Consider the following 24,609-nt stretch of genomic DNA (forward strand, 5'->3'; position numbering starts at 1 on the left):
ACATAGGTAGATGGGCAGCCATGGACAGGCACCGATGCTCAGTCTCATCCCTCCTGTGCCCAATATTTACATACATCAACACTTCCAGGCTGCTGTCCCTGTGTGTGTAGTAATCGCGCAGCAGAGGCCAGTCGACATTTACCTAGAGCCGGGCAGTGCGCCGCTACAGTGCGCATTACGGTAGCTGTGAGGAGCAGCGCCCGGAGCCGCCGCAGAAGCCGAGCATCCCATTGAAGAGCAGGCAGCAGTGCCCGCAGCCATGGCCAAGGAGCGGCCGGAGAAAGCCGAAGAAACCGAACAAATGATAGAGAAGGAAGCCGCCAAAGATGCTGCTGAGGCGGCAGCAGAAGCCGGGGATGGCAGAGACATGAGAGCCGTGCTCCTCTCTGGATTTGGAGGACTCAACAAGCTGCGGGTGGCACGGAAAGTGATGCCCGAGCCTCAGGAGGGAGAACTGAAGATCCGAGTAAAAGCCTGGTCCGGTACCCTTTTTATATATTCTGATTTTACACAGATTGCCAACATGTGTCTCTACAGTGAGAAGTGCACCTACAATTACCAGCATGCCTTGGCAGCCAGAGAGGATGTTGGGATTCCTGGTACTTGTAGTTCCACAGCATCTGGTTACCTGCAGAGTGTCCATGGCAATTTATCCTGTGCTGGTCATTGGTGCCTCCAAACCATTAAAACTTACTAAAGGTCTGCAATTTAAAGGTTCAATCTCCTTGCAATATTTGCAGATGATGCAACTAGTGCAGTGCATGCAATTATTGAGTAGTCAGGTGTCCACAAGTGCTTTCCAAAGAGATCCAGCGAATTTTCTGCAAAATCTGACCGGTTCAGGCTCATTCGCTTTTTTACGCATGTACGACAGAGCAAGCTTGTCATTGGGTGTGTTGTGAAAGTAGCAAGTCAGCAGGAAAAGTCGCCAAATGATCTGGGACATCAGTTGTCAAGTTGCCAGGTATAGCAGGCCTCCAATGTGGCCCTGACATCTCCAAATGGCTGTACATAGCATTCAATGTATGTAATACAACTGAAGACTGTCAGAGACTGCACAGGGGGTAGGTGGCCAGGGGCTGCAGGGAGGGTAGATGATTAGAAACTGCAAAGAAGGTAAATAGGGAATAAGTAGATGGTCAGGGACTGTAAAGAGAGTAGGTAGTCAGAGAATGCACAGGGTAGATGGTTAGAGACTACCAAGAGGGATGATTATTGGAGACTCCAGATAGAGTAGATGATCAGAGACTGCAGATGTTGTTGGAGATTGATTGAGGACATGTTACATGAGAGTGCTAGGTATCACTTACATTACAGCACCTTTATAAATTTCAGTTCCTTTTACTGAATAGTGGAGCCCAAAGGCCACCCAACAAATCTAAAAGTCCGCAATTGGGGTAATAGGAGCCTAAGGCAAGGGAAATGCCCTTTGTCTCAATTCAATAGACGTCTTTCACTTTCTTGGTACTCATAGGCAGTGACCAATCTGTCCATCATCAACCACATTGTGCATTGTCACTGAAATTTGCCACTTCCTTCTGACTGCCGAGCCATAGAAAATAGGCAGAGCTTGCTAGATTTGGAAAAAGCATTGGGTGAATGATCTTTCCATTAATGGTTACTTCCTTCTCTGTGTAAAGAACGTTCGTTCATAAATACACATGCACCAGAAACAAGTGGTAATAGGAGCATTCTTCATGGTATAAGAAATGCACACGTGTGTATGATGAATCCTACTGATTCATGATGAAAACCGATTAATCCTACTATGATGAAAAACGATTAAAAATCCAGTATTCATTCTTGTAAATCTTCATAGAAATTAGGTTTCCACAATCTAATGAACAATTGTTTTAAATTGCAGGTTTCTTTGGCCGTTTTTATATTATCTATGGATAGATAAGGTGGTGATGAGTTATATGGAAATAATGGAATAGTCACCAATTGGTCATCGGTTGCCCAGTTGTTATGTGTGGTCTTCCTATGGTGTAAGGTCTTACATTCTGTTTGGGAACAGCTGCACAAGTGTTAGCCAGCACCAATGAGGTTAACCCAGAGCGACAGCTAGCAATGGGAAGCTTTATTATGTAAAGCTTTAATTCCCCTGTCCCCAATCTAAGACCCAGGGCCTCATGAAGACCTTTGACACTTTTTGTGTGGCCTTTGGGTTACCTGCAGACAATAGCTAGTTTCTTACACATCTCACCGAAGAAAAACTATTTTTTAGACTGGCTTTTAGCAGTTATGAGGTTTGGTTCAATACGTTCACACTATAGTTTTCTGAGCAATACATCCTTTTATGCCTTTTTTGATCTTGTATCGCACAGAGAAAAAAACATAAGCATGTTTCTAAAAGGCCTTCAGCAAATGTGAAAATATTGATTTGTTAAGAGGCCTTAATGGCCAGTGATTTCTATTAGGTTCTTGTAACATATCTGTAACTTTTCAATGATGCATGACTCCAATTTTCAACATTTCCTATATCATGTTTGCAGTCTCTGACTATCTTGTGCAGCATTCCAATAGCCTTTGGCAGTCTCCTGATGGATCTGTGTAGTCTCTGACCATCTTGTCTTGCATGCCCATAATATTTGGCCCATCTTTTTTGGCATGTCTAGTAGTCTTTGAACATCTCCTGTATTATATGTATAATCTGTGACCTGGTATAGCATGCCCATAGTCTTTGGCCATCTCATTTTGTCTGTCTGCAATCTCTGACTATCCCATAGCACACACATAGTCCATCACCATCTCCTGTAGGATGTCTGCAGTCTCTGACCATCTTCCGTGGCATTTCCATAGTCTTTGGCTATCTTCTGTTGCAAGTCTACTGTTTTCTGTAGTATAGTATTTACTGAATATTATGTGCTGCTCTATGGTAATATCAGTGGCTGTATTTAAGGTCCCCTATATGAAAAAAGTTGACCTGTCCTGCTTTGATGCTATTTTGTCCTATAATTGTGGATTGTTCAATACTACCTTAAAGCTAAACTCTAGGTTCAGAAAATCTCACATTGCGGCTCCTTTCTGAACAGTCTGGACTGAGAGGGAGGCCTATTGGTTTTGCATTGTAGGGGATTATGTCAGTCTGGGTCGGTTTGTGGAACAGGCTAAGGGGGACCATTTTCACTCTGGTGAGGCCTGCAAAGTGCATGGGGTAATATAATATTTAACCACATATAGACATAAATGAGTATTTAATCCTTGCAGTTTGGGGCAGACTGAGGTTCAATTTACTATTACTATCATCTAAATTTAACAAGTGCCTGCTATGGGTGAATTGGATAAGATGGTTTCCCTGGCACAGGGAAAAAGATTCACCAAAGACATTTTCCCTCTGTTCTGTGACATTGAGCCGACTGACCTGTTACTGTATTACCTTGCAGAAGATGTTTGCTGGCAGTTGGGACTTAACCTATTTGATGGCTGTGCCGTAGGCCAAGATGAACGCTTGAATTGTAACAGCTGAACTTATTCTTTTAATTCACAGTTGAACTGTCACTGTTCCATGTTTTGTGATCCAGTTATTGATTTCTATTCTTAGCAGTACCCAGTTTTTTTTCTTTAAAGCTGCTTTCAAGCCTTACCTAACTTTTATTCCACCCATGTAGAATCCCCTCCTGCCCTGAAATATGTTACCTGCTTTGTTTAATATTGTGAATTGTGCAGTATAAGCTTCAACTTGCTACATAATACCCTATGTTTGGGCTGATGGACTACAAAAGTTATCAAGTTCTCTGCCTACCATCAGCGTGGCCCACCCCATTAATCTACTGACTACCTTATGTGCCTTACACAACAAAAAGCAAACATTCAATACATCTACCATTAAGTCAGTTTCGTTGACAGGCAGTAAAAAGTACCCGCCAAAGCTTCTAAGGCCAAGTTCAGATGGGTAGTGGGAACAGCAGTTCCAGGGTGGCTCCTGATGGCTGGTATGCTGCCAGCTTTGCAACCCAGCCATTTTGCCAGTTTTTAATGAAGGTCCTTCTAAGCGCTACAAAAACATTCATTTTTTTACATCTATAAGTTTAACAATATATTCCTAATTAAAGGGCTGCATTTTTGTTCAATCTGTGCTATGTGGCCCATGCTGGACCTTATTCTGGCCCTGGGGGCATATTTTGGACGAGCCCACTTTAGTCTATGAAAGCTAACCTGTAATTGGTCTCTGCAGATCGTTGGCCTTGACACAGTCAGTAGAAGGCCCGTATCTCTAATCATAATGTCAGATTTCAACCTCGTAGCTACATGTCATCTTGCAGCTTTTTTCCATCAATCCACAAATTCAATTGTCAGGCTGCATTTTCTAAGCTAATGATTTTCTGTTTTCTGTGATTATTTCCAGCTTCCGTGGTTATTGTTTGCGCTTTGTAACTTGAATAGAAAAGACAGTTACAAAGTGAAGGAACAGCTTTGCTAACCATGAGCTTAACTGGCACTTTGATATTTTAATTTTCATGGTGTTATGTTACCATGGGGACCGGCTCCTTAGTCATGTAAAAATGAAATTTTTCTCAGCGCCACCTACTCTTCATCCACAGCTCCTGTCACAGAATTCTTTATGAATTTCCGGATTTATTGGATGGTTGGTGTATATGTGGAAGGGGCACGGTGCACAGTGCAATAATCTTTAATAATAAATCAGCAATCATTCTGCAATTGTAGGGTTTGATTAAGGCCCCACTTACACTTGTGTGCTGCAGCACCTCACACATTACCGCAATGCATGGTAACATGGTACACTTGTTGAAAACCTTGCCAGCAGATTAAAACATATCTCAATGCACATAACACCCTACTGTGTACTGCAAACATAAACAAAATAGGCAGCCCGTTCAGATGGGCTGAACTGGACTGGAAAGTAAACTGAAAAGCAGCACAATGATGAGGTTATCACTCTGTTGCTCTTTTTTTTCTTTCTTTTTCCTCACTTCTCATTAGCACATGAACGGGTTGGGCCCTTTTGTTTCTGCATTAGTTTTACCATAGCCCTGTTAACTTGGGACTGCAAAAGGTGGGTAACAGGGCAAATTCAATTAGTTATCCTTTAAATGATGTACTAGTGACTACAGAGCTGCTTGAATTGTTACTTTACTATCTGCCTCAAATTCAGCAATATATTGTCATTGAGGGGAGTACCAATCCAGCACTGCAGATGTGCCAGTTCTAGTTGGTCCTTGATTGTATCTGGTCTCTTCTCCAGATTCTTCTCTTAGCTTTCATAAAAAATTATGGGCAGTGTAAAAATTATGAACTGTAGTAACCACTAAAATGAACAGTTAAGCTGACATGGTTGCCTCTGACAGTTGGTGGCAAGCAGTACCTATCTCAGACCTAATGCAACTGGCACAGCTAGAACATGCAGAAATACAAAGTGGAGCCAAGCTGACCCCACATCCCAGGGTCTCAGCAGTTCACCACTCATACTCTGTGTATGGGTAATCCCTCTTTAAGTGTCACTACCCTTACATAACATTGCTGGGAATATATACTAAGAGGCATTTCAGCTATTTATTCAGGCTCATGTGATCATTATGCTTACTCACTTTAATCTGGGTAACTGTCGTCATAGTAACAGTAGCATTTGTGTCAGGTTTAATGTTGGTGAATGTCTTGTTACCCTTTTGTTGTATTCTTCTGGGCAAAAAGCCAGGAAGGCATATTTCGCTTGCATCTTTAGTGACATTCTTTGGAATAAACATAATAACTGCAATTTTTTTCCTGTGCAAAATTTTCAACAGACATAATGAGCACTTTGTCTAGAGGCGTTTGTAAATACAAAATAATTTTTTTTCTACAATTTCTTTTTACTCAAAAGCAAAGAAAGGCATTTTGTTATCAACTTTCAATTTTTTAACGCATGCTTATAAAAGGATATACCTTAGTAATAAAAGTTAAAGCAGTTGGTAATACTGCTAACTATTTTTACCAATTTTAAAGCCAGGCTGGGGAATGATCTAATACACTATATTATATACCTGCAGTTCTACTACAACTGGTAATTCAGTTTTCCATTTCTGGGCAGATGAATACACTGGTGGTGGTGTAAAACTGGTATGTTCTAAAGTATGCCTTCCCAATGCTAAGGTTTTTTTCCTGGACTTTTTCATTGCAAGTCCAAGGAATTCTATGTTAAAATCACAGGTTTCAGGCTTGACAGTCTCTTTTTAGCATCATTATTTTATCCTTTATTTAAGGTGTAATACATATTTCATCTTCAGTCAAACAGAAATCTGTTGCTCTCAGTTTTGCAAAAACCACACTTTAAGGTAGCCTTTTTGGTAGCCATTACCTTGGCTCGGAAGGTTTAGGAGTTGCAATCACCTTTTTTATAAGCTTACATAATAACAACCTGTATCAGCTTAAACTTCCATTCTTTGGCCAAGGGTTTGTTTGCCTTTATCCTTAATGAATAAATTGTCCATTCTTATCTCTGTCTTTTTCATAATGAGGTCCTTTTATTCCTAGATATAGTCAGGGCTATCCAGGTATATCATTTATATGATGGCTGTTTTGCAGCACTGATTTTCACTTTGTAGTTGCTGGGGATAACTATTAAGGTCTGCAGCTGATGAAGTAGACTATCAATCAGTGCTAACCCACAGACTAGGGGTGCCCAATAGGTGGATCGCCATCTACCGGTAGATCACAAAGGCACCACCAGTAGATTGCGGAGCCCTGCCTTTCAAAATAAACTCTACCACGTACATGAGCTATTAAGCTATCCAAGTTTTTATTGTTGGTAGAACATTTTGACTTGGTCATTTTAAAAGTAGCTCGCAAACCAAAAAAGTGTGAGCACCCCTGCCATAGACCATAAGGCATCTTTCCTTTTATGACACATTGGCCCTGATTTATGAAAGCTCTCCAAGGCTGGAGAGAATACACTTTCAGAAGTGAAGGTGGGTGTTCCAGCAAACCTGAAATGGATCTGGTCCAGGATTCAAAACATTTGCTAGCAAATATCAAATGATTTCAAAAATCCATTCCATGTTTTATGGAACACTCAGCTTCACTTCTGAAAGTGTATTCTCTCCAGCCTTGGAGAGCTTTCATAAATCAGGGTCATTGTTCCAGAGCAATGAATACATTGTGAGCTTTTCTACATCAAGTTGCTGGATACAACGCCTATCCATCTGGTTATTCTGTAATGAGTGACTGTTTATATTTTGTACTTCTTATATATTCCTATATATCCTACTTCCTGCATAACTAATAAAGCATCTCCTAGCGTATGGGAGGCATCCAGCAGACAATGCTTTTTGTTTTGTTCTTAGTGTCATACTCCTGGAGGTTGGTGGTTATACCCTCTTTATCAAAAGCTTTAGTATCCTGCTTTGTCCATTAATGAACATAGATGGAATGATTCTTTAGATACACTGTACTGTGAGACTGGGAAAAAACAGTGATCTGCTAGTTCTATACTGCAATGTTCTTTTTTTCTTTTGCCTGATGGCACAAGCCTTGTGTTTAGTGAGTGGGATGGCATAGAGTAGAATGAGAAGTCATTCAAGGCAGCATTTTGGAGCTTGCTGAACATCAATGGGAACTATAAATTGATGTGATTTGGATAACGGAAAATTATTTTGTTCACCACTGGTTGGAACTTTACATCCTTTATAAGAATAGCTGTAAGCCATTGTGACTGTCAGTGTGAATAGTCTTCTATCAGTGAAGATCCAATTCTACTTAAGTGCAGAGGAAATCTCAATTTATTCATCTTTACTGAAAATTTGTTGTAACAGCTATTACATTAAGTAATGAATGATTTCATATGGCTGAGGGTTTCAATTGTTATAGAAAATAATATATGAGTTATGGCTTAGTGACTTCAACCTCAAGTCTGGTATGTAAGGATTACATGACCTTTAATTAGATAAATGTATTACTTCCTGTAGTATTTTGCAGCTATCACATTTAGTCATTTCCTAGCTGCTAATGCTTTATTTCAATTTTCATTCACACCATGAATTATTGCCAGAGGTTAGGTTGGTCTTCTCAAAGGTGTTATGTGGATAGATATCTTCAATTAAAAAAAAAAAAGGTTTCTGACTTCTGATATTTCTCTTGGCTCTTTGTTATTTTTTTCCTGCTGATGCCCTTAGCTCTGACACCTTCTATTATCCAAGTATTAGGTCTCTTCACATTCCTGAGATCTTTGCATTGGTTATCTAAAATGTATCATTTACACACATAGATCTTCTGTTCACCATCTTGACACCACATTATTTTTTATGACATCAGTCAGCCAATCATGATGGGTAACCAACTGCTCATTTCAGTCACACCATTCCAACACATGGTTTCATTGTTATAATCTAAGGCAGCCCTTCTGATTCGGGGTTTTCCTAGGGTTCCCCCAGAAGTTGTAAGCGGTTCCTTGAGTTGTGGTTGATTAACCTATAAGATGGATAATTCCAGGTCATAGTCAGCACCACCTGGCAGAAACGGCTGGATGAGACCAAGTACATTTTTAATCACTTATTTGACCCCTAATTAATAATGGGCATTCATCCCACAAAACAATGAAACATGAAAATTAAGCAAAACTAAACTAGATATGCCTACGTATACAAAATTAAATTTTTGAAATACTTAATGTCATTAAATTCAGTAAATTTACAGAACTAATCACAAAGAAGTCATTGAAAAACTCAGTTTGTATGATTTCCTTTTATGCTGATGATCAGGACAATCACGTTGAAGGCTCTAGCAGTAGTCTATCCCATCTGCCCTGATACCTTTCTTCCATCATCTTTATATCTTGATGGAATCTCTCCCCTTGTTCCTCACTGAAATCGCCAAGATTTTCTGGAAATTTTTGCAAATGGCTATAGAGATAGTGTACCTTTATGCTCATATTAGCACCCAATTTTTTAAAGTATAGGAGCAAGTTTTGTACCAGTTCTTCATAATTTAGTGAAGTTCTTAACAACAATGACATAGTTGTGCCAGGCAGAAGCTTCAGTATCAGTCATGTTACTTGTAAAATTTGAATCATTTATCAGTTTCCGAATTTGGGGTCCATCAAAGTTTCCTGCTTTTGATTTTTCAGTACTCAATCCAGGGAAGAATCTACAGATGTATTTGAAGCAATCACCGTCCTTATTCAGAGCCCTAACAAATTGCTTCATTAATCCCAACTTTATGTGTAGTGGAGGGAGAATGATTTTTTCTTTGTCAACCATTGGCTCGTTAATGATGGTCGCTGTCACCTTTTTTCATGTTTTCCTTTTGAGTCCATGTCTCTTTTTTCCAGTGATCCTGCTTTGCTCTACTATCCCACAGGCAGATGAAACATCCTTTGTGTATCCACTTTGCTGTCCAAGTAGGCAGTTCACCATTTTTAAAGCAACACATATGGACCATTGGTATTCATGATATCAAAACTTTTGTAAGACCATTTTGATATTTTTATATTCTTCTTTATATTCTTCTTTATGTTTTGTTAAGTAACCAGTTAAAATTGATGCAAAGAAGTTGCCATTATGCAGTAAAACAAATTTCAAACTTTGAGTGGAACTCTATTAAAAGTTGCCAGTCTTCTGCTCGGTATTCTGGTACTCCCATATGGGCTAGTAGTCCAGGGAAGGTACAACAGTACACAAAGTCGCCATCTTCACTGAAATATGGTAGGAGCGTCACCTCTCTTGTCCTTTAAACTGTTTTTTTAACTTTCGGCCTCGGACAGTTCTTTTCTTTTACCCTGGACACTAAAAGTTCAGATGTTTTGACAGACTTAGGTCACGTATTAAATCATTGAGCTCTTCTTGGGAGATTTGCTGGTTTGATGAAACACTTCCTTCATATTCACTTCCACTGCTAACTCCTGGATTACACCTCAAACCCTGTATATCCTCCATGTCAGATACAGGAATATCAGGGAGTGTACTGAACACTGGTATGGGAACTTCAGCATCATGCGGCACAGGTCGTCTTGCTGATTCCAAATCACTTGTTTTTCTTGTATTGATTGAAACCTTTACATTCACAACACAAAAATAACAATCATTATGATGATTTTTGGGCTCTCGCCATACCATAGAGACACCAAATTTCAAACTTTTCAGTTTTCCATTTTTCCACTGACATAGCCACTCTACACAAGTTTTGCATACCATATGGGGAGCCCAATACTTACCATGGTCCCCCAGTTTAATACCAAGATATGCAAGATATGCTTGTTTCACAAATCCTGTAATGTTTCTTCTCTGTTTTTGCTGAGAAAATTCACCACAAATGTAGCAAAATACATTAGGGTCATTTAAACAACTTCTTGAAGAACTCATATTTCTGTAAAAAAAGAAAATGTATGAATAAAAGAAGGCAAATTAAAGTTTCATGAAAATATTGCTACATATATTATATAAAATGAAAAACATTGGTGTGAATAAATATTGATAATATTATGCTGTGTTAAAATTTGTTGGTAAAATTGTCTATTCCGATTCCTGTATTACAAGAACTAGAGCCAGTTCAATGAAACTGATGTCATTTCTGGGTTCAACAGACCTGAAATACACTAAATATATTGAAAAATCCTTGGCAAGTGAAAAACATTTTTTTTTGTTGTTGAGCTGTGGTATATAGAGATGGTGTAGTAGGTTAGGAATGTATTCTGTACTTCATGTGAAACTCATTTTCTAGAAAAATGTAAGGTGGTTTGCAATAAACCTACCTCCTTTCATCCTATTTAGGGTTTTATTCTGCTATATTTTAACACTATAGAGGGGAAGTGTCAGACTACAGAGCCAGGTAGTATGAGATTGGCTTAAAGTAGAGGTTCCTTCTCTGGAGCTTAACACCAAAGAGTCAGGTAATGCAGTCAAGGCATGTTTCTCAACCTTTGTAACATAGAGGAATCCTTGAAATAACTTTCTGGTTTTCAGAGAACCCTGCTATAACTACTCTATCCGCATCTCACGGTACATTAGTGTAGTGATCATTAGAAAGAATGCTGGATGCCTCTTGGATCTCTGGTCATTGAGAAGAATGCCACCCTTAAAGATAGCCAAAAATATCATTGGTGTCACTTAAACTGACTGAAGAGGCGCTCATTGTTTAAGGAACTTTAAGGTAACTGACATGACTATGGACTTTGTACAGTGCTGCGTAATATGTTGGTGCTATATAAATACTGTGTAATATTAATAACCTTTGGAGGAACCCTGGTTAAGAGTTAATGTGTAGTACTTTTCATAGGAATAGTTCTATTGTAATGATACAATCTGATTGTTTGCTTCTGTAAATTACAAATAGATTTCCAGGTTGTAAAATAAAAAAATAAAATCTTAGCATCTTTTTAAACAAAAGGTAATTATATACTGTACTCTGCCCAGATAAATTCTTTGATGCACATTTGGGTCAGCTCAGTATATCTGTGTCATTTTAATAACCTTTGATGCTAAAAGATATAAGAACGACCATCTTTTAGAATAAAATTGTGTGAGTCATGTTCCAGTTAGGAATTGAAATGCCACCGAATATACGTAGTGTAAATGCCATGCAAGATGAGTCATTGTCAGACCTACTAAAAGATCTAGATGAGCTCAATGTGTCCCTGCTGAATCATTGCAGCCTCTGCATGTTTGCTGGTAATGTGTTTGAATTAAAGCACTGGAGCAGAACTGGGCCATTTGTATCATCAAGAGCATCTCACTTCTAACTGGTGACTGCAAAATTGTGTTTGTGTCCATGAAGAAAACGCTCCTAATATCTCCTCTGCTGATGGCAGGAAAAAAATAATAGAACATATTTTTCTTTACTTTTAGAAAACAAAAGTAATAATAGCCAGAATCAGATATCTTTATCAATAGAATCTAGTCAGTGTACCTTGGTGCCTTAAAGGGCAACTCATTCATAAATGAACACTGTGTTCAGTAAATATACCATCGAAAGTATATTATAACCCTTTAGCAAGTAAAAAAAAATACCCATTAATCTTGCCAGGATTCTTGTGAACCCAACACTGGCTTTGTCAGTGCTGCACTCCTATCATTTACTTTGTTCACAGCTCCTTGGCCTTCAGAAGACCTCCTTTGAATTTTGCTATGACATAGAAAAATGTATGTTCCTATGGTAGAAAGTATGTTACCTGCAGCATCACCCGATAAAGAATAAGGGAAAAAAACCTGAAAAAGAATACTAATGTAGCTGCCAAATCAAATGACAAAAAATGATTATGTTTTTGTTTATTTGGGGGGTTTAGATACATTATATAGAAGTATATAGTGTGAGAGTGTGAGATATCACAGGAGGAATTGCTTGTGGTAACAGGGTGGTTTCAGGGCAGATAAGAGGCAGCAGACTTGAAATGTCCAACCTGTCTAACCTGACTCTCTCTTCCCTATATGCAGAGCAGGGCAGGAAAGATACATACAGTACTTTATCTGTTCCAGCATTCGCTTTCATTCTTCACAGACATTTGTATATATCACATACTCTCCCAAATCTTTGAGGCATTTTTACCATTGCTGCTTATGTGGCTACTTTGATGCTGACACTGCTATCAATGTATATATTACCACGTAGCTTCAATGTTCTTAAGATTGACAGGGCATTTCTTTATCTAAAGGAGCTTAGGTAAATTATGTCAAAGCCACAATTGACAATCTATTATGAATGCTGCAGCCAGACTCATCCATCCTTCCCACCACTCGTCTCTTTGTAATTCTCTTCATTGGCTTCCATTTCACCTTAGAATCAAACTCAAGCTCCTGTGCTTTGTGTTCAAATCCACAGTTCTTGTCCAACCTACCTTTCTGCCCTGATAGAAAAATACTCCCATAGCTCCTCTCTTCACTCCTCCAATGACCTACTAAACACTTCCTCACTCATAACCTTTATCACACACACGGCTCCAAGACTTTTCTAGAGCTGCCTGGACTCTCTGGAATGACCTTCCTTGTCCTATTCGGCGTGCTCTTATGTTTTTTTAAAAAGCGCTCAAAACTCATTTTTTCAAAATTGCCTACCCATCTTTCTCCCGTCCCGTCTTCTACCCGCCTTTTAAAACCCTCACTACTTACCTACCATTCCATATTCCCCCTCCTATTGTGTGTTACTTCCCCACCTCCTAGATTGTAAGCTCATTGGGGCAGGGTCCTCTCCTCCTCCTGTGTCACTGTCTGTATCTGTCTGTCATTTGCAACCCCTTTTTAATGTACAGCAATGCGTAATATGTTGGCGCTATATAAATCCTGTTTATCAATAATAATAATAATGATTATATGCATTAACAGCTCATTTACTGACAAAGAATATGCTCACTGTTATACCAGTATGCATACAGGTATTTAAACCACAAACCGTGTGATCTAAACATTCTGCTTTATCCAAGTCATAAATCATGTTTTCATTTGACCAGTTGCTACTATCCTTATTGTTACTATCCATTTTCTTTTTATGCTTTTTTTTGTGTAGTGGGCTGAACTTTATTGATTTGATGGTCCGACAAGGAAACATTGACAATCCTCCGAAAACACCGCTGGTTCCTGGTTTTGAGCTGTCTGGAATAGTTGAGGCTCTTGGAGCCAATGTCACTGGCTTTGAGGTAACTTTTAATATATGTCTGATGTCATTGAACTTGTAATTGTATCTATAGTCAAAACTTTGTTTTTTACTTTTATTTAGTAAACAGCTAGAACGCCTTTAGGTTTTTATTACCATGAACATACTTCCGTATTGCTAAATTCTGAACCAATTACAGATAGCCCTGAGACTTTGACCCAACATTACTGGGTGTGGTATACTGATGGTGTTAACTCAGGAATTAAATCTTTTTTATTTTTAAGTTTCTACGTATGCAGGAAGGGAAATAAAGGGCCGCATATCAATATTTTAGTGGTTTCTTACACCACATGGCTATCCCCTTTTGAGTGAACTCTCACCTGCCATTTTGTAAAATCTTTACCCTTTCTCTACCCTTTATCAGTGTTAGACTTGGGTATATTTGTTTGTAGCCTCTTTCATCAAAAGGTTTTCTTTGTACATTGGGGACCAGTGAAAAAGAAAATAATTATCTGATCAAAGCCATTTTACATTGATATTAAACCAGAGTTCCTCAACTTCAGCCATGGAGGACCCCAGTCTGCACATATTTTAGTGTTTTTACAGATGCCAATGAATGAATAGTAATTGATTTTCAAAAAGTCAGAAAATTACTTTATTTATACCTTGTGTCCCTTAAGGACTGGAGAAAAAAACCCTTGATGTAAGGGAATTGTTATATTGCTGGTCAAAGTTTAACCCCTATTACCTTAATAGTTAGTGTAAATGCCTCATTTACATTAGTGACATGTGTAATGATATCAATGTAAGAATAGTTTTGTGTATTTTATTTGCATCTAGTAGAAGAATATTGTCTGTTGCATTGGTAATCAGTGGGAAAAGAATGTGCCTGTTAGGGCTTTGCCCCCTGGCAGGGGACATGAGAATACCTGTCTAATTATCTCTTGGTTTTCACCAAAGCACCCTGTAACCCTAGTGGCCACGGGACTACTTTGCTGTGGGGACAGCAAAAGAGACAGGTTTGGTGTGGGGACAGCAAAAGAACAGGTACTGGGCAGGCTGGAATCTCTGTAAGGAGCATAAGCGGTAGGCTGGGGGCAGGCTGATGGCAAGAGACAAGATCAACTGATTGAGGTGAGGGCAGACGGGAAGTAAGGATCAAGATCTAAATGGTCCGAGGTCAGGGCAGGCTTGAGACAAGAATCTGGATGGAGGTCAAGTATCCAGAAGAATAAAAGAATAAAACCAGGAACTAATCTGCCTATTGGCTGCAGCACATACACTAAAATTTCCTTTCATCTGTGCACAACCTCACTTTATGTGCTAAGGATGCCGAGAAAGGTAAAACCCTGCACAGCTAAAGGGGGGTTGAGGATGCTGCAAGCTGCTAAACAGACAGTCTGCAGGCAGAGTGGTAACAGTACCTTTAGGCATTATTCTTTAACTGACCACCAAAAGTAAAGTAATTAGCACATTTTATGACAATAATGGTAAATGGGAAAACAGTGCTCTATGATTAGCATTTGCTTTTATAGATTATGTTTTTTTTCAACTGGAAACTGAGATAGCTGATAACTAATCAGAACTGCAAATTTTATTCTGCAGTTTGTTATTTTTATAAAGGCATCAAGTTATGCTCCTGGTACACAACAAGGTGAAGTATTTACAACTGAAATAAAGCCTAAAAAAGCCTTTATTTTATAAGTAAATACTTCACTTTTCTTTGCATCAGAAACCTCATTTTACAGCCTTTATAAAAAGAACACATTGCAGAGATTAATCTGCACAGTTGAGAAATGTCTTTTTAATGTAACGCTACAAAAATAATTAGATGAATAAAAACAAAAGAAGGAAAAGAACTATGAACTAGTTAGTGTTAACCCCGGAGGCTAAACAAGAACAACATAAAGTATGACTAAACCAAAGAAATGTTAATTAATCTCCCAGTGGGAAAAAATGCTGCAAACAATTAATAAACAAACACCCCTCCAACTGACCTAAAAAAAAAAAAAAAAAGTTAAACTTCTAAAACAACTCATATATAAAGTCTATACGTGAAACTTTTATGTCGGTGTGCCCAATCTTTGTCAAATTGGAGCCCTACCGGCAACATCTCATCTTACATTTGTGGTTAGTGTGCTCCCTCAATAGCATCTCCTATTACATTGCTGATCAAAAAGCTGACATCCACAATCCCCCCCCATCCCTTCCTATTTTCCAGTTACATTCCCTCCTATGTTGGTTGGTAGGTCTGCCCCCCCCTTTACCCCAATTACATACCCTCTTATATAGATTATCATTGAGTGTCTTTTATTCCCCCAACTAACATTCCCTTTTATATTAGTGTTCAGTGAGCCTCCCTATATGCAGAGCAGGGCAGGAAAGATTATCTGCTTATTTGTTCCAGCATTCTCTCCCATTTCTCACAGGCATTTGTATATATCACATATTCTCCCAAATCTTTGAGGCATTTTTACCATTGCTGCTTTAGTGGCTACTTTAATACTGACACTGCTATCAGTGCATATATTAACACGTAGCTTCAATGTTCTTAAGATTGACAACACATTGCTTTATCTAATGGAGCTGCATTCACCAATAAAAAAGAAGTACGTTTCATTATTTTTAGGAGAATTTAGGTGTGAAAAAACTAGAGGCTTCAAAAAGATATTAATTCACAGTATGCATATTCCAAATCAGTGAGAGCTAAACACTTCTTGCACAAATCTACAGAGGCCACCTAGACATTGCTTTTTTATCTAAAACTAGGGCTAATCTTATAATCAAATCTCCAAGACTATTGAAAATACCAAAACGTGTCTATTCTTTTTCACCTTCTTTATATTTCTAGTAGATCAGTGTTTCACAACCAGGGTTCTGTGGAGTCCTTTGGGTTCCCCAGAGGTTGGTGGGGATGGCTTTTTCAAAAAGCATTTTGTACAGTCTATCTGACACCAATGATCTATTTGGCTATCTGTAAGGGTGACATTTTTCCCACTGGACAGCCATGTAGGAGGCATTCTTACTACTGACCACCATACTAATGTACTGTGAGCCGTAGATATGGCAAATATAGCCAGGTTCCTCAAGACCTGAATTTTATTTTGGGTGTTCCTCTATGTTAAAAAGGCCAGGAAACACTGTTGTAGATCATTGTTATGGGCCTCAACTACCAATAGAAATGTCTAGAGAAACCAGAGTCTAGTCTACCAGAAAAGTTCCTTTTTGGAATTACAGTAGTACTAAAGTACCTGTAAGAAGGGTTGTCTGCACTCTAATTCTAGAACAAGCATTGCCAGAAGTGATTAGAAAATAAAAGGGAGTAGCTTATTGGTTGTTAACGAGTAAACTCTTCATTAAAATGTTTCCTCCATGACGCCCATTGTTTTGATTCAGAAAATATTTGCTTTGGGATTCTGCACAGAAAAGCTTGTCAATAAATAAGTCTTCTTAGTGATTAAGTTGTCTTATTAACAAAGCCATCAGTGTGGAACTTTCTGCTAGACCACATGGTAATCAGTAAGAATAAAGGAGCTCAGAGAACTGCCGGTAATTAAGGGAGACACAGGGGAAGGGTGCTCGTTCCTCAGTTATAATTGAAGTCTGGCTTGTATGTTGCAGGATAAGACACATCTTCCTTCTCCATAGCAACCTTCCCTGGCAAAACGAATCTTTGCCGTTCACGGCAGGACGGTAATTAAAAACGTGACCGCGGAGCACATTTGACCTTTTTCTTGCGGAGAAAACAAGAGGAAGCGGCATTATGATCTTTTCTTCTGCTCAGAAGTCAAGTCTATAATCCTTTGTACAATTAGACCTGTGCTGCTTGAATAAGGATGAATCAATCACAACAAATGAGACACTGATAAAGAGACACCTTTAGATGGTGAAAATGGTCTGGGGAGTAAAAAAGACACCTACACTTAAGGCTGTACGCCAAAGATATAAATCCCTTGAATTATTTTCAGTTTCATATTCATTAATACATCATTAATGCATTAGTATGAATAGCTGATTTTCACCTGGTATCTGCCTCTTGGAGTCTGTGTACAGCAGAGCTCAGGTTAGAAAGGTTAGAAACAGTGCAAGGAGCTGATGAGTTGTACTTCATTCTTCATGTGCTAAAAGGTAGACACTCTGATAGGAGGAGATGGGGCAGATTAGTTTAGTGATGGGATTTTCAATCTGCTGCTTCTACTTTAACTGTCCAGTCACAGACTGACAGTCAAAAAAAATCAGGTCTCTAGTCCTACTAGACAAGACCATTAGAACTGTGTAAATGTTCAAACTAGATGGACAGAAGTACCAATGTTTTGGCAGGGTAAAACACTACTGTGTTTCGTTTACCTGCAAATCTGTTTGGCTTTTAGCATAAATATTTTTCAATATGTTGTAAAAAGGTTAAAAACAAGTTGGGGTTTTCTATCTAGTTAAAGAAAATACAGACATGAATTAGTTTCCCCAAGCATTATGTCTTTCCATGCAAGTCTGTCTGTCTTGATTAAAGCATCCTGCCAAGCTGGTGGAGAGGTTTAGAGAAAATGTGACCCCCTTTTATTTCCAGTCTGCAAGAAACCGTTATGTGTTTTTTATACTCCAGATTGGGGACCGAGTTATGGCTTTTGTCAACTACAATGCATGGGCAGAAGTGGCCTGCACCCCTGCAGAGTTTGTCTATAAGATCCCAGATGATATGAGCTTCTCAGAAGCAGCTGCCTTCCCCATGAACTTTGTGACAGCCTACATGATGTTGTTTGAGGTGGCCAATCTCAGAGAAGGGATGTCTGTCCTTGTCCATTCTGCTGGAGGAGGAGTGGTAAGTAAATTTTTTTAGCTATGTGCAAGTTTAGTGTTTTTGCTATATTTTATTTATTTGTTTTAGAGGTTTCCTTAGTAAGGGTGAAACGTCACATTTAAAAGGATCACATGACATTTCCCTTGATGTCCAAGACAATCCCACACTTTCAAATGGTTGACTTAAAAGGCAAAGGTGGCTGTGATCCCGACCTTCTATTGGAGGTACCTGTTTTCATAAATAAAGTTTATTTAAAAAAAAAAAAGCATCACATGTAAATCCACAGTCCAGGTCCCTTGCAAGTTCTGTTTCCAGCTGCAGAGGACTACAACTCCAGCAATGCAGATGTGTCTCCAGCAGCCCGTACCTGACAGTCCCTGTGCACTACGTGCTCTAGACCCTTCTTTTGCATCATAAGGGGACCCCCACCTCTAGACAGCCAGTAGGAAACACCCTTTCCAGCACAATATCTAGGTGTGGGGAACTGCTAATTCAGTGATGCAGATGTGGAAATGAAATGAGAAAGTGGTAAAATGGTGCTGCAAGCTCACCACAAATGTTACATAACCTCAAAATGTTTCATATTTGCTTAAAGTATATTAAACACTAACGCTTTTCTTGTTTGTCCCCTTTTTGGTCTTTTAAATATACCCTTGAAATTGTTAAATTTATATGTTCAAATTTTGAAATGTTCAAAAAAAAAGGACAAAAATACACGTTGATCTAGTGAGAGCTCTCAACTTCATGTGAACCCTGCCAAAGCTGCCATGAAATCTCAGTCAAAATTATTTGCCCAGTCCACAGGTTTAAGTCTATGAGTCTGTAACACATGGGCACAGCCAGAAGATTCAGTACCGGATGTAAACAGACAGCAGAGCCTTGGTTGCCAGTTCTGCATTTGTGGAGGAGGAGGATAGGTTAGCTTAGGTCAGGGAATAAAGACAGATAAGCTACATACACACTTCCAATTATTATCGTTGGAAAACGAACGACGTCAAAATGTTTCATATTTGCTTAAAGTATATTAAACACTAACGCTTTTCTTGTTTGTCCCCTTTTTGGTCTTTTAAATATACCCTTGAAATTGTTTAATATATATGTTCAAATTTTGAAATGTTCAAAAAAAAAGGACAAAAATACACATTGATCTAGTGAGAGCTCTCAACTTCATGTGAACCCTGCCAAAGCTGCCATGAAATCTCAGTCAAAATTATTTGCCCAGCCCACAGGTTTAAGTCTATGAGTCTGTAACACATGGGCACAGCCAGAACATTCAGTACTGGATGTAAACAGACAGCAGAGCCTTGGTTGCCAGTTCTGCATTTGTGGAGGAGGAGGATAGGTTAGCTTAGGTCAGGGAATAAAGACATATAGGATAAGTGCCCCTATTCTTTAAACTATTTACCACCAGCCCAATCACAAAGCCATTGCAAGTAACTGTCTGAATGAAATTCGCTGGTCGTAATTCTACAGAACACATTCTCATTCTTGTCATTCCGTAGAACACATAATGAGATTTAGGAGGTTATTTCTTCTGTGTGGATATTGATGTCAAGCACAATGCTTAAGCATACCAGAGTTATTAAGCCTTTCGGATTATGTGTAAATAAGTGGAAGTGAATACTATATTTTATAGGGTATTTACATCAAATTACTCTCTTTTACTTTCATTTATATTCATTAGCTGTGTACATACTTGTGCAGATTGCAGAATGCAGATTTTTTTTTTTTTTTTATCAGCGCAGCAGTTTAGAAAAATAGGGCATGCAATGAATTTTCATAATGGTTATATAATATTACCAAAAGCCTTGTTAATCATCTCTTCACATTTCAAATAGCCCAGCTCCATCAGTGAAATGTATTGTAAAGAAGAGTCCTTGCAAAAACTTTGCCTTTAGAGACTAAAGCTTGTCCAAGCTTTTTCTGGTTCCTAAACCTTTATGTAGGACACCATGTGCCCTAAATTCAGAGAGAAAGGAAGATGCTAGCTGGCAAAAGAACATTTCATTCCACATCCCAATCTAACATTATATAGAAACAGCTACAAAAAAGAAGTGATTTCTCCAGTGTACTTAGGAACATTTAGTTGGCAGAGGTAATAAATAGGTCCGTGGCCTAAAATTACAAAGTGCTTTTATAAATAACGTGTGTAAAGCTAGCCATACATGATTTGAGTTTATGTCAATCACGCTAACACTACATTGAGAAATTAGGAAAATCATTTTGTGCCTGGTTCCATAAAGCAGTTGAATGGACTGTCTGTGTTAGCATGACCATTGGCCTGTGCATGGCCAACTTAGTGTACAGCTTTATTTATACACAGTGTAAAACTGCTGTAACAGGACAGTAGGGTTAATAATATGGAAGTTTAGTTAGTACATTGTCTATTTCTGTCTTACCACCTATTTCTGAGAATACACAGAGGATGTATGTGAGAATTTGTTTAGTTCAGACCAAAAGCTGCATGAAAGTTGTTGTTAAGCAGTAATAAAAGTCAAAACATGTTGGTGACTAGCATCAGCATACCAAAATCAGCTGACCAACCATTTACATCCATGAAAACTAAACTGTTACTTTTGGATGACCAGATCCCTAAATGATATAGGAAGAGAAGACGCAAGTTTACATTGTGTTATTTTTATTTATCTGTACTCTGTATTATCCATTTATTTTAGGGGCAAGCAGTGGCTCAGCTCTGCTCTACCATTCCAAATGTCACAGTTTTTGGAACTGCTTCTCCTTTTAAACATGAGGCTATTAAAAACTCCATCAATCACCTATTTGACAGAAACGCAGATTATGTGCAGGAAGTAAAAAGGTAAGATGACATCTTCCTGTGCTTATCAATAAAACACAGTTAAATCTGTAAAGAGTTTGGCTTTAAAAAACAGCTCAACTAGCTACATATGCTTATCTACCTTTGCACCCCCACAGCTTTGTTTTTTCTTAAGGAGAGAGGGCAAGGTTGGACCTTTCTATTTGGAGGTTACATAAAGCCTACAACTCTCTCTATTGCCCTGATTTATGAAAGCTCTCCTAGGCTGGAGAGAATACACTTTCAGAAGTGAACTTGGTGATCCAGAAAACATGTAATGGATTTTTAAAAATCATTTGCATTTTGCTAGCAAATGTTTTGAATCCTGGACCAAATCCATTCCAGGTTTGCTGGATCACCGAGCTTCACTGATGAAAGTGTATTCTCTCCAGCCTTGGAAAGCTTTCATAAATCCCGGTCTATGTCTCTATGTAACTGCTTTAGTTCTTGAATGGTCAGTCAGGGAGAAGGATGGAGGGGGGCGAATTACATGTCTGGACATACTGGATATTTTTCTTCACTCACAGCATCTTGCAGGGTGAGGTGTAAAGGGAAGACAAGTATGTGAGGCCAGTGGGGTTTACCTTAACATAAATATATTTTAAGAAATAAATAAATTCTTTACGAGGTGAGCAATTGCTTTACTCCAGTCATATTTATTTTATTATTATGATTTAGAGTATATACTCAGCAAATTAAAGAGCAGTTTTATACAGGCCCAGGTCTGATGTCTGTAGTTAAACAGACATATTCCTGATAGTATGTTAGGAATTGTGCTGTGACTGTGAGGCACAGGTATTTTTACACTTTTTCATGTGATGTTCTTTATTTGTATTCTAAGAAATGTTTTATATATCCCATGGCATAAAAATGATATTTGATATATTTATTAACTGTGTTGTGCAGTGTATAATGTTTCTTTAGGCTCTTTCTCAATATAGAAATGCGGTACATTTTACACATTGCTTTGTATATCACAACGCATTGCGTTCACCAGCTCATTCATTTAAATGAGCTGCTAAAGGCAGCACATAGCACACAAATGTAATGTACTCCATATTAACAATGAATGGCAGTACACTATAGCATGACTTACAGTATGTGTGTCTTTATCACATGCATTTCCACATTGCAAAACACCAGTGTGAAGGAGCTCTAAAATATATTCATCTAATTGTAAAGAAACACAGCCACTACCAGGTTTGCAGCTGTCTAGAAAGTGCACAGAGAAGCTTTACAACCATAGAAACTCTCCATGACAACAGATTAAACCACTAAGCCTGCTTACTAAATACTAAGCTGATTAGAAATTTACAGTTTAAATGGAAAGTTAGAAAAAAAAGCTCTTTCATAATACACTGTACAACAGCTGAATTTTCAGATAAGGCTCACAGTGGGAAGTCATTAATTTGGCTATTGAAGGAGTGAAAATAGCAGTGGAACCGCACTGTTAGGAATGTATGAGAAGGTGAGTGTGGGACACAGGATTGATTGCAGAAGATGAGGTTTTTCATCTTTAGCAGCTTTGTAGTCGTAGTCATATTATTTAACAGGTACACATTACCTGACCTAACTGCTTTTATGTAAGTTATTATAAAGAAACACTTTACCTGTTTATAGCACAGCCTTCAGGGCAGTCTTGCAATTGGAAAATATATTGGGATTGTAAAATGTTAGATGTTCCCAACCAGGGGGAGGAGTAAATTGATATTTTTACCACAATGTTGCATTTAAGCTTTCCATTTTGTCTAAAACAGAGTAACAGTAACGGTATGTTACACCTCAAAATGCCAGTAGGACTTGCCTACCCTGAAAAGAAAACCAATAATGAAATGTTTGTAAAGCAGACATAGAAGTTCATTTATAAAGGAAATTTTCCAGTGAATCTTTTTCTGATAGTCCATCAATGTTTGACAGCATTCACCATTTATTCATCCATCCTGTTTGCAAACAGAATATATTAATTACAGGTGAACACAGCAAGCATTAAATAGCGTTATTAAACTTTATTTTACAGTGGATATAAACAATGGCATTAACTGTAGGGGGGCAATCTGCCCACATGTGCTCTCCATGGTCCTGAAATTGTGTTCATACACATTTGCAACACTAGAAGATCTACATTTTACTTCTATATAAAACACCAGCCTGGCAAACCTTGCATGAAGGCAGCTATCCTCATAACAAACTCCTTTCTTCTAGTGGTAAAGGGCACAAAATCTAGTGACATGTATGGTGGGTTGGTAATTGCAGCTTCATTGATATGGGAATACCAGTCTGCATGTCTGATGTGTCAGGCTGGTTAGTTTATGAAGTTGTTGGGCGGGTTAGGGGAATAGGGGGATAAGCTTTTCTTTGCATTTCTGCCCATGCACTTCTAATATTTACACAGCACATTCTGGCCTGGCAGGAATGGAGACCTGACTTTACTCTTCTGCAATCAGGTAAATGGTCTTTTCCCTACATCAGCCTGTGACAGAATGGTGAAAGATAAGCAGCAGACTGATGAGCTTTTCTCTCACTGACTTTGCATGTTTCTGCTATTAGCACATCAGCACATGAGCGCTGTAGCACCACTAATTGGCCATATGTTCTGCTTCTCCTTCTGTCGGTCCAAACTCTGCTGCCTAGGGAAATGGAGGAAGCTTATACCAGATTAACCTAAAGTACTGTAATTATTCTATCTGCATTAAAAAAATAAATTAACTTTTTTAATAAATGATTTTAATAAATAATTTATTTTTTTATTAAAAAATAAATTTTTTATTAAAGAGCTGCATTTATTTGTGTATTTTTTATCTGTGGACTTTTAGGTTTATTGTTTACAGAAGTTTAAGTGTCAGGTGAATTGTTCATAAAATTTGTGATTATTAGGCCCAATAGAATGTAATATATAAATGTACCTCTAAATGTATATGATTTGCAACCTTTTATATTAGACAGATCGATTTATATCTTTTCCAGAATCTCACCAGAAGGTGTAGACATCGTTCTAGACTGCTTATGTGGGGAAAACACTGGAAAAGGCATCAGCCTCCTGAAACCACTGGGAACATATATTTTATACGGTGATTTATATCTTTTTTGTAATGTTATACTATATGTACTGTATGTATGGCACAGGGACTTGGATGAATAATCACTTGGTGGGTGTCTATGGAAGGGTGCCTATGGAAACAGAGACAAAGACCATTGCTAGAACGCCTGGCCATTGCAAGTTTATATGTCACTATTATGACAACCAAACCTGGGGTAACACTACTGTTGCCTCACATTAAAAGTAAATCTCACTGATGCTTTCACAGCAGGGCAGGGGTGGAACCTTTCATTTAGTGCTACTTAACCTCCTACTGCTTACAGTAATCTACCTACCAATATAATTTTAATCACCAGATAGGGCGTCTTTAGAATCCCACATCTTGGCATTCTTATATTATTTTGATAATTACATTGTCTCTGTTCACTGTATGCATGGGATTGGAGGGGG

The 24,609-nt window shown here is 38.4% G+C and overlaps 1 protein-coding gene across 1 annotated transcript in view; it reads left to right on the plus strand.

Annotated features, from left to right (window-relative positions):
* Window positions 1–209: 209 nt before the first annotated feature.
* VAT1L (vesicle amine transport 1 like) overlaps window positions 210–24,609 on the plus strand; it is a 38,510-nt gene continuing 14,110 nt past the window's right edge. The window contains exons 1-5 of the mRNA XM_072422759.1: window positions 210–477; window positions 13,426–13,555; window positions 18,113–18,328; window positions 20,983–21,125; window positions 24,087–24,190. Of these exons, the coding sequence (XP_072278860.1) occupies window positions 260–477; window positions 13,426–13,555; window positions 18,113–18,328; window positions 20,983–21,125; window positions 24,087–24,190 (811 nt within the window). The 5' untranslated portion in view covers window positions 210–259. The remainder of the gene's footprint in view (window positions 478–13,425; window positions 13,556–18,112; window positions 18,329–20,982; window positions 21,126–24,086; window positions 24,191–24,609) is intronic.

Source organism: Pyxicephalus adspersus, chromosome 9, assembly GCF_032062135.1.
Source record: "Pyxicephalus adspersus chromosome 9, UCB_Pads_2.0, whole genome shotgun sequence".
Classification (NCBI taxonomy): domain Eukaryota; kingdom Metazoa; phylum Chordata; class Amphibia; order Anura; family Pyxicephalidae; genus Pyxicephalus; species Pyxicephalus adspersus.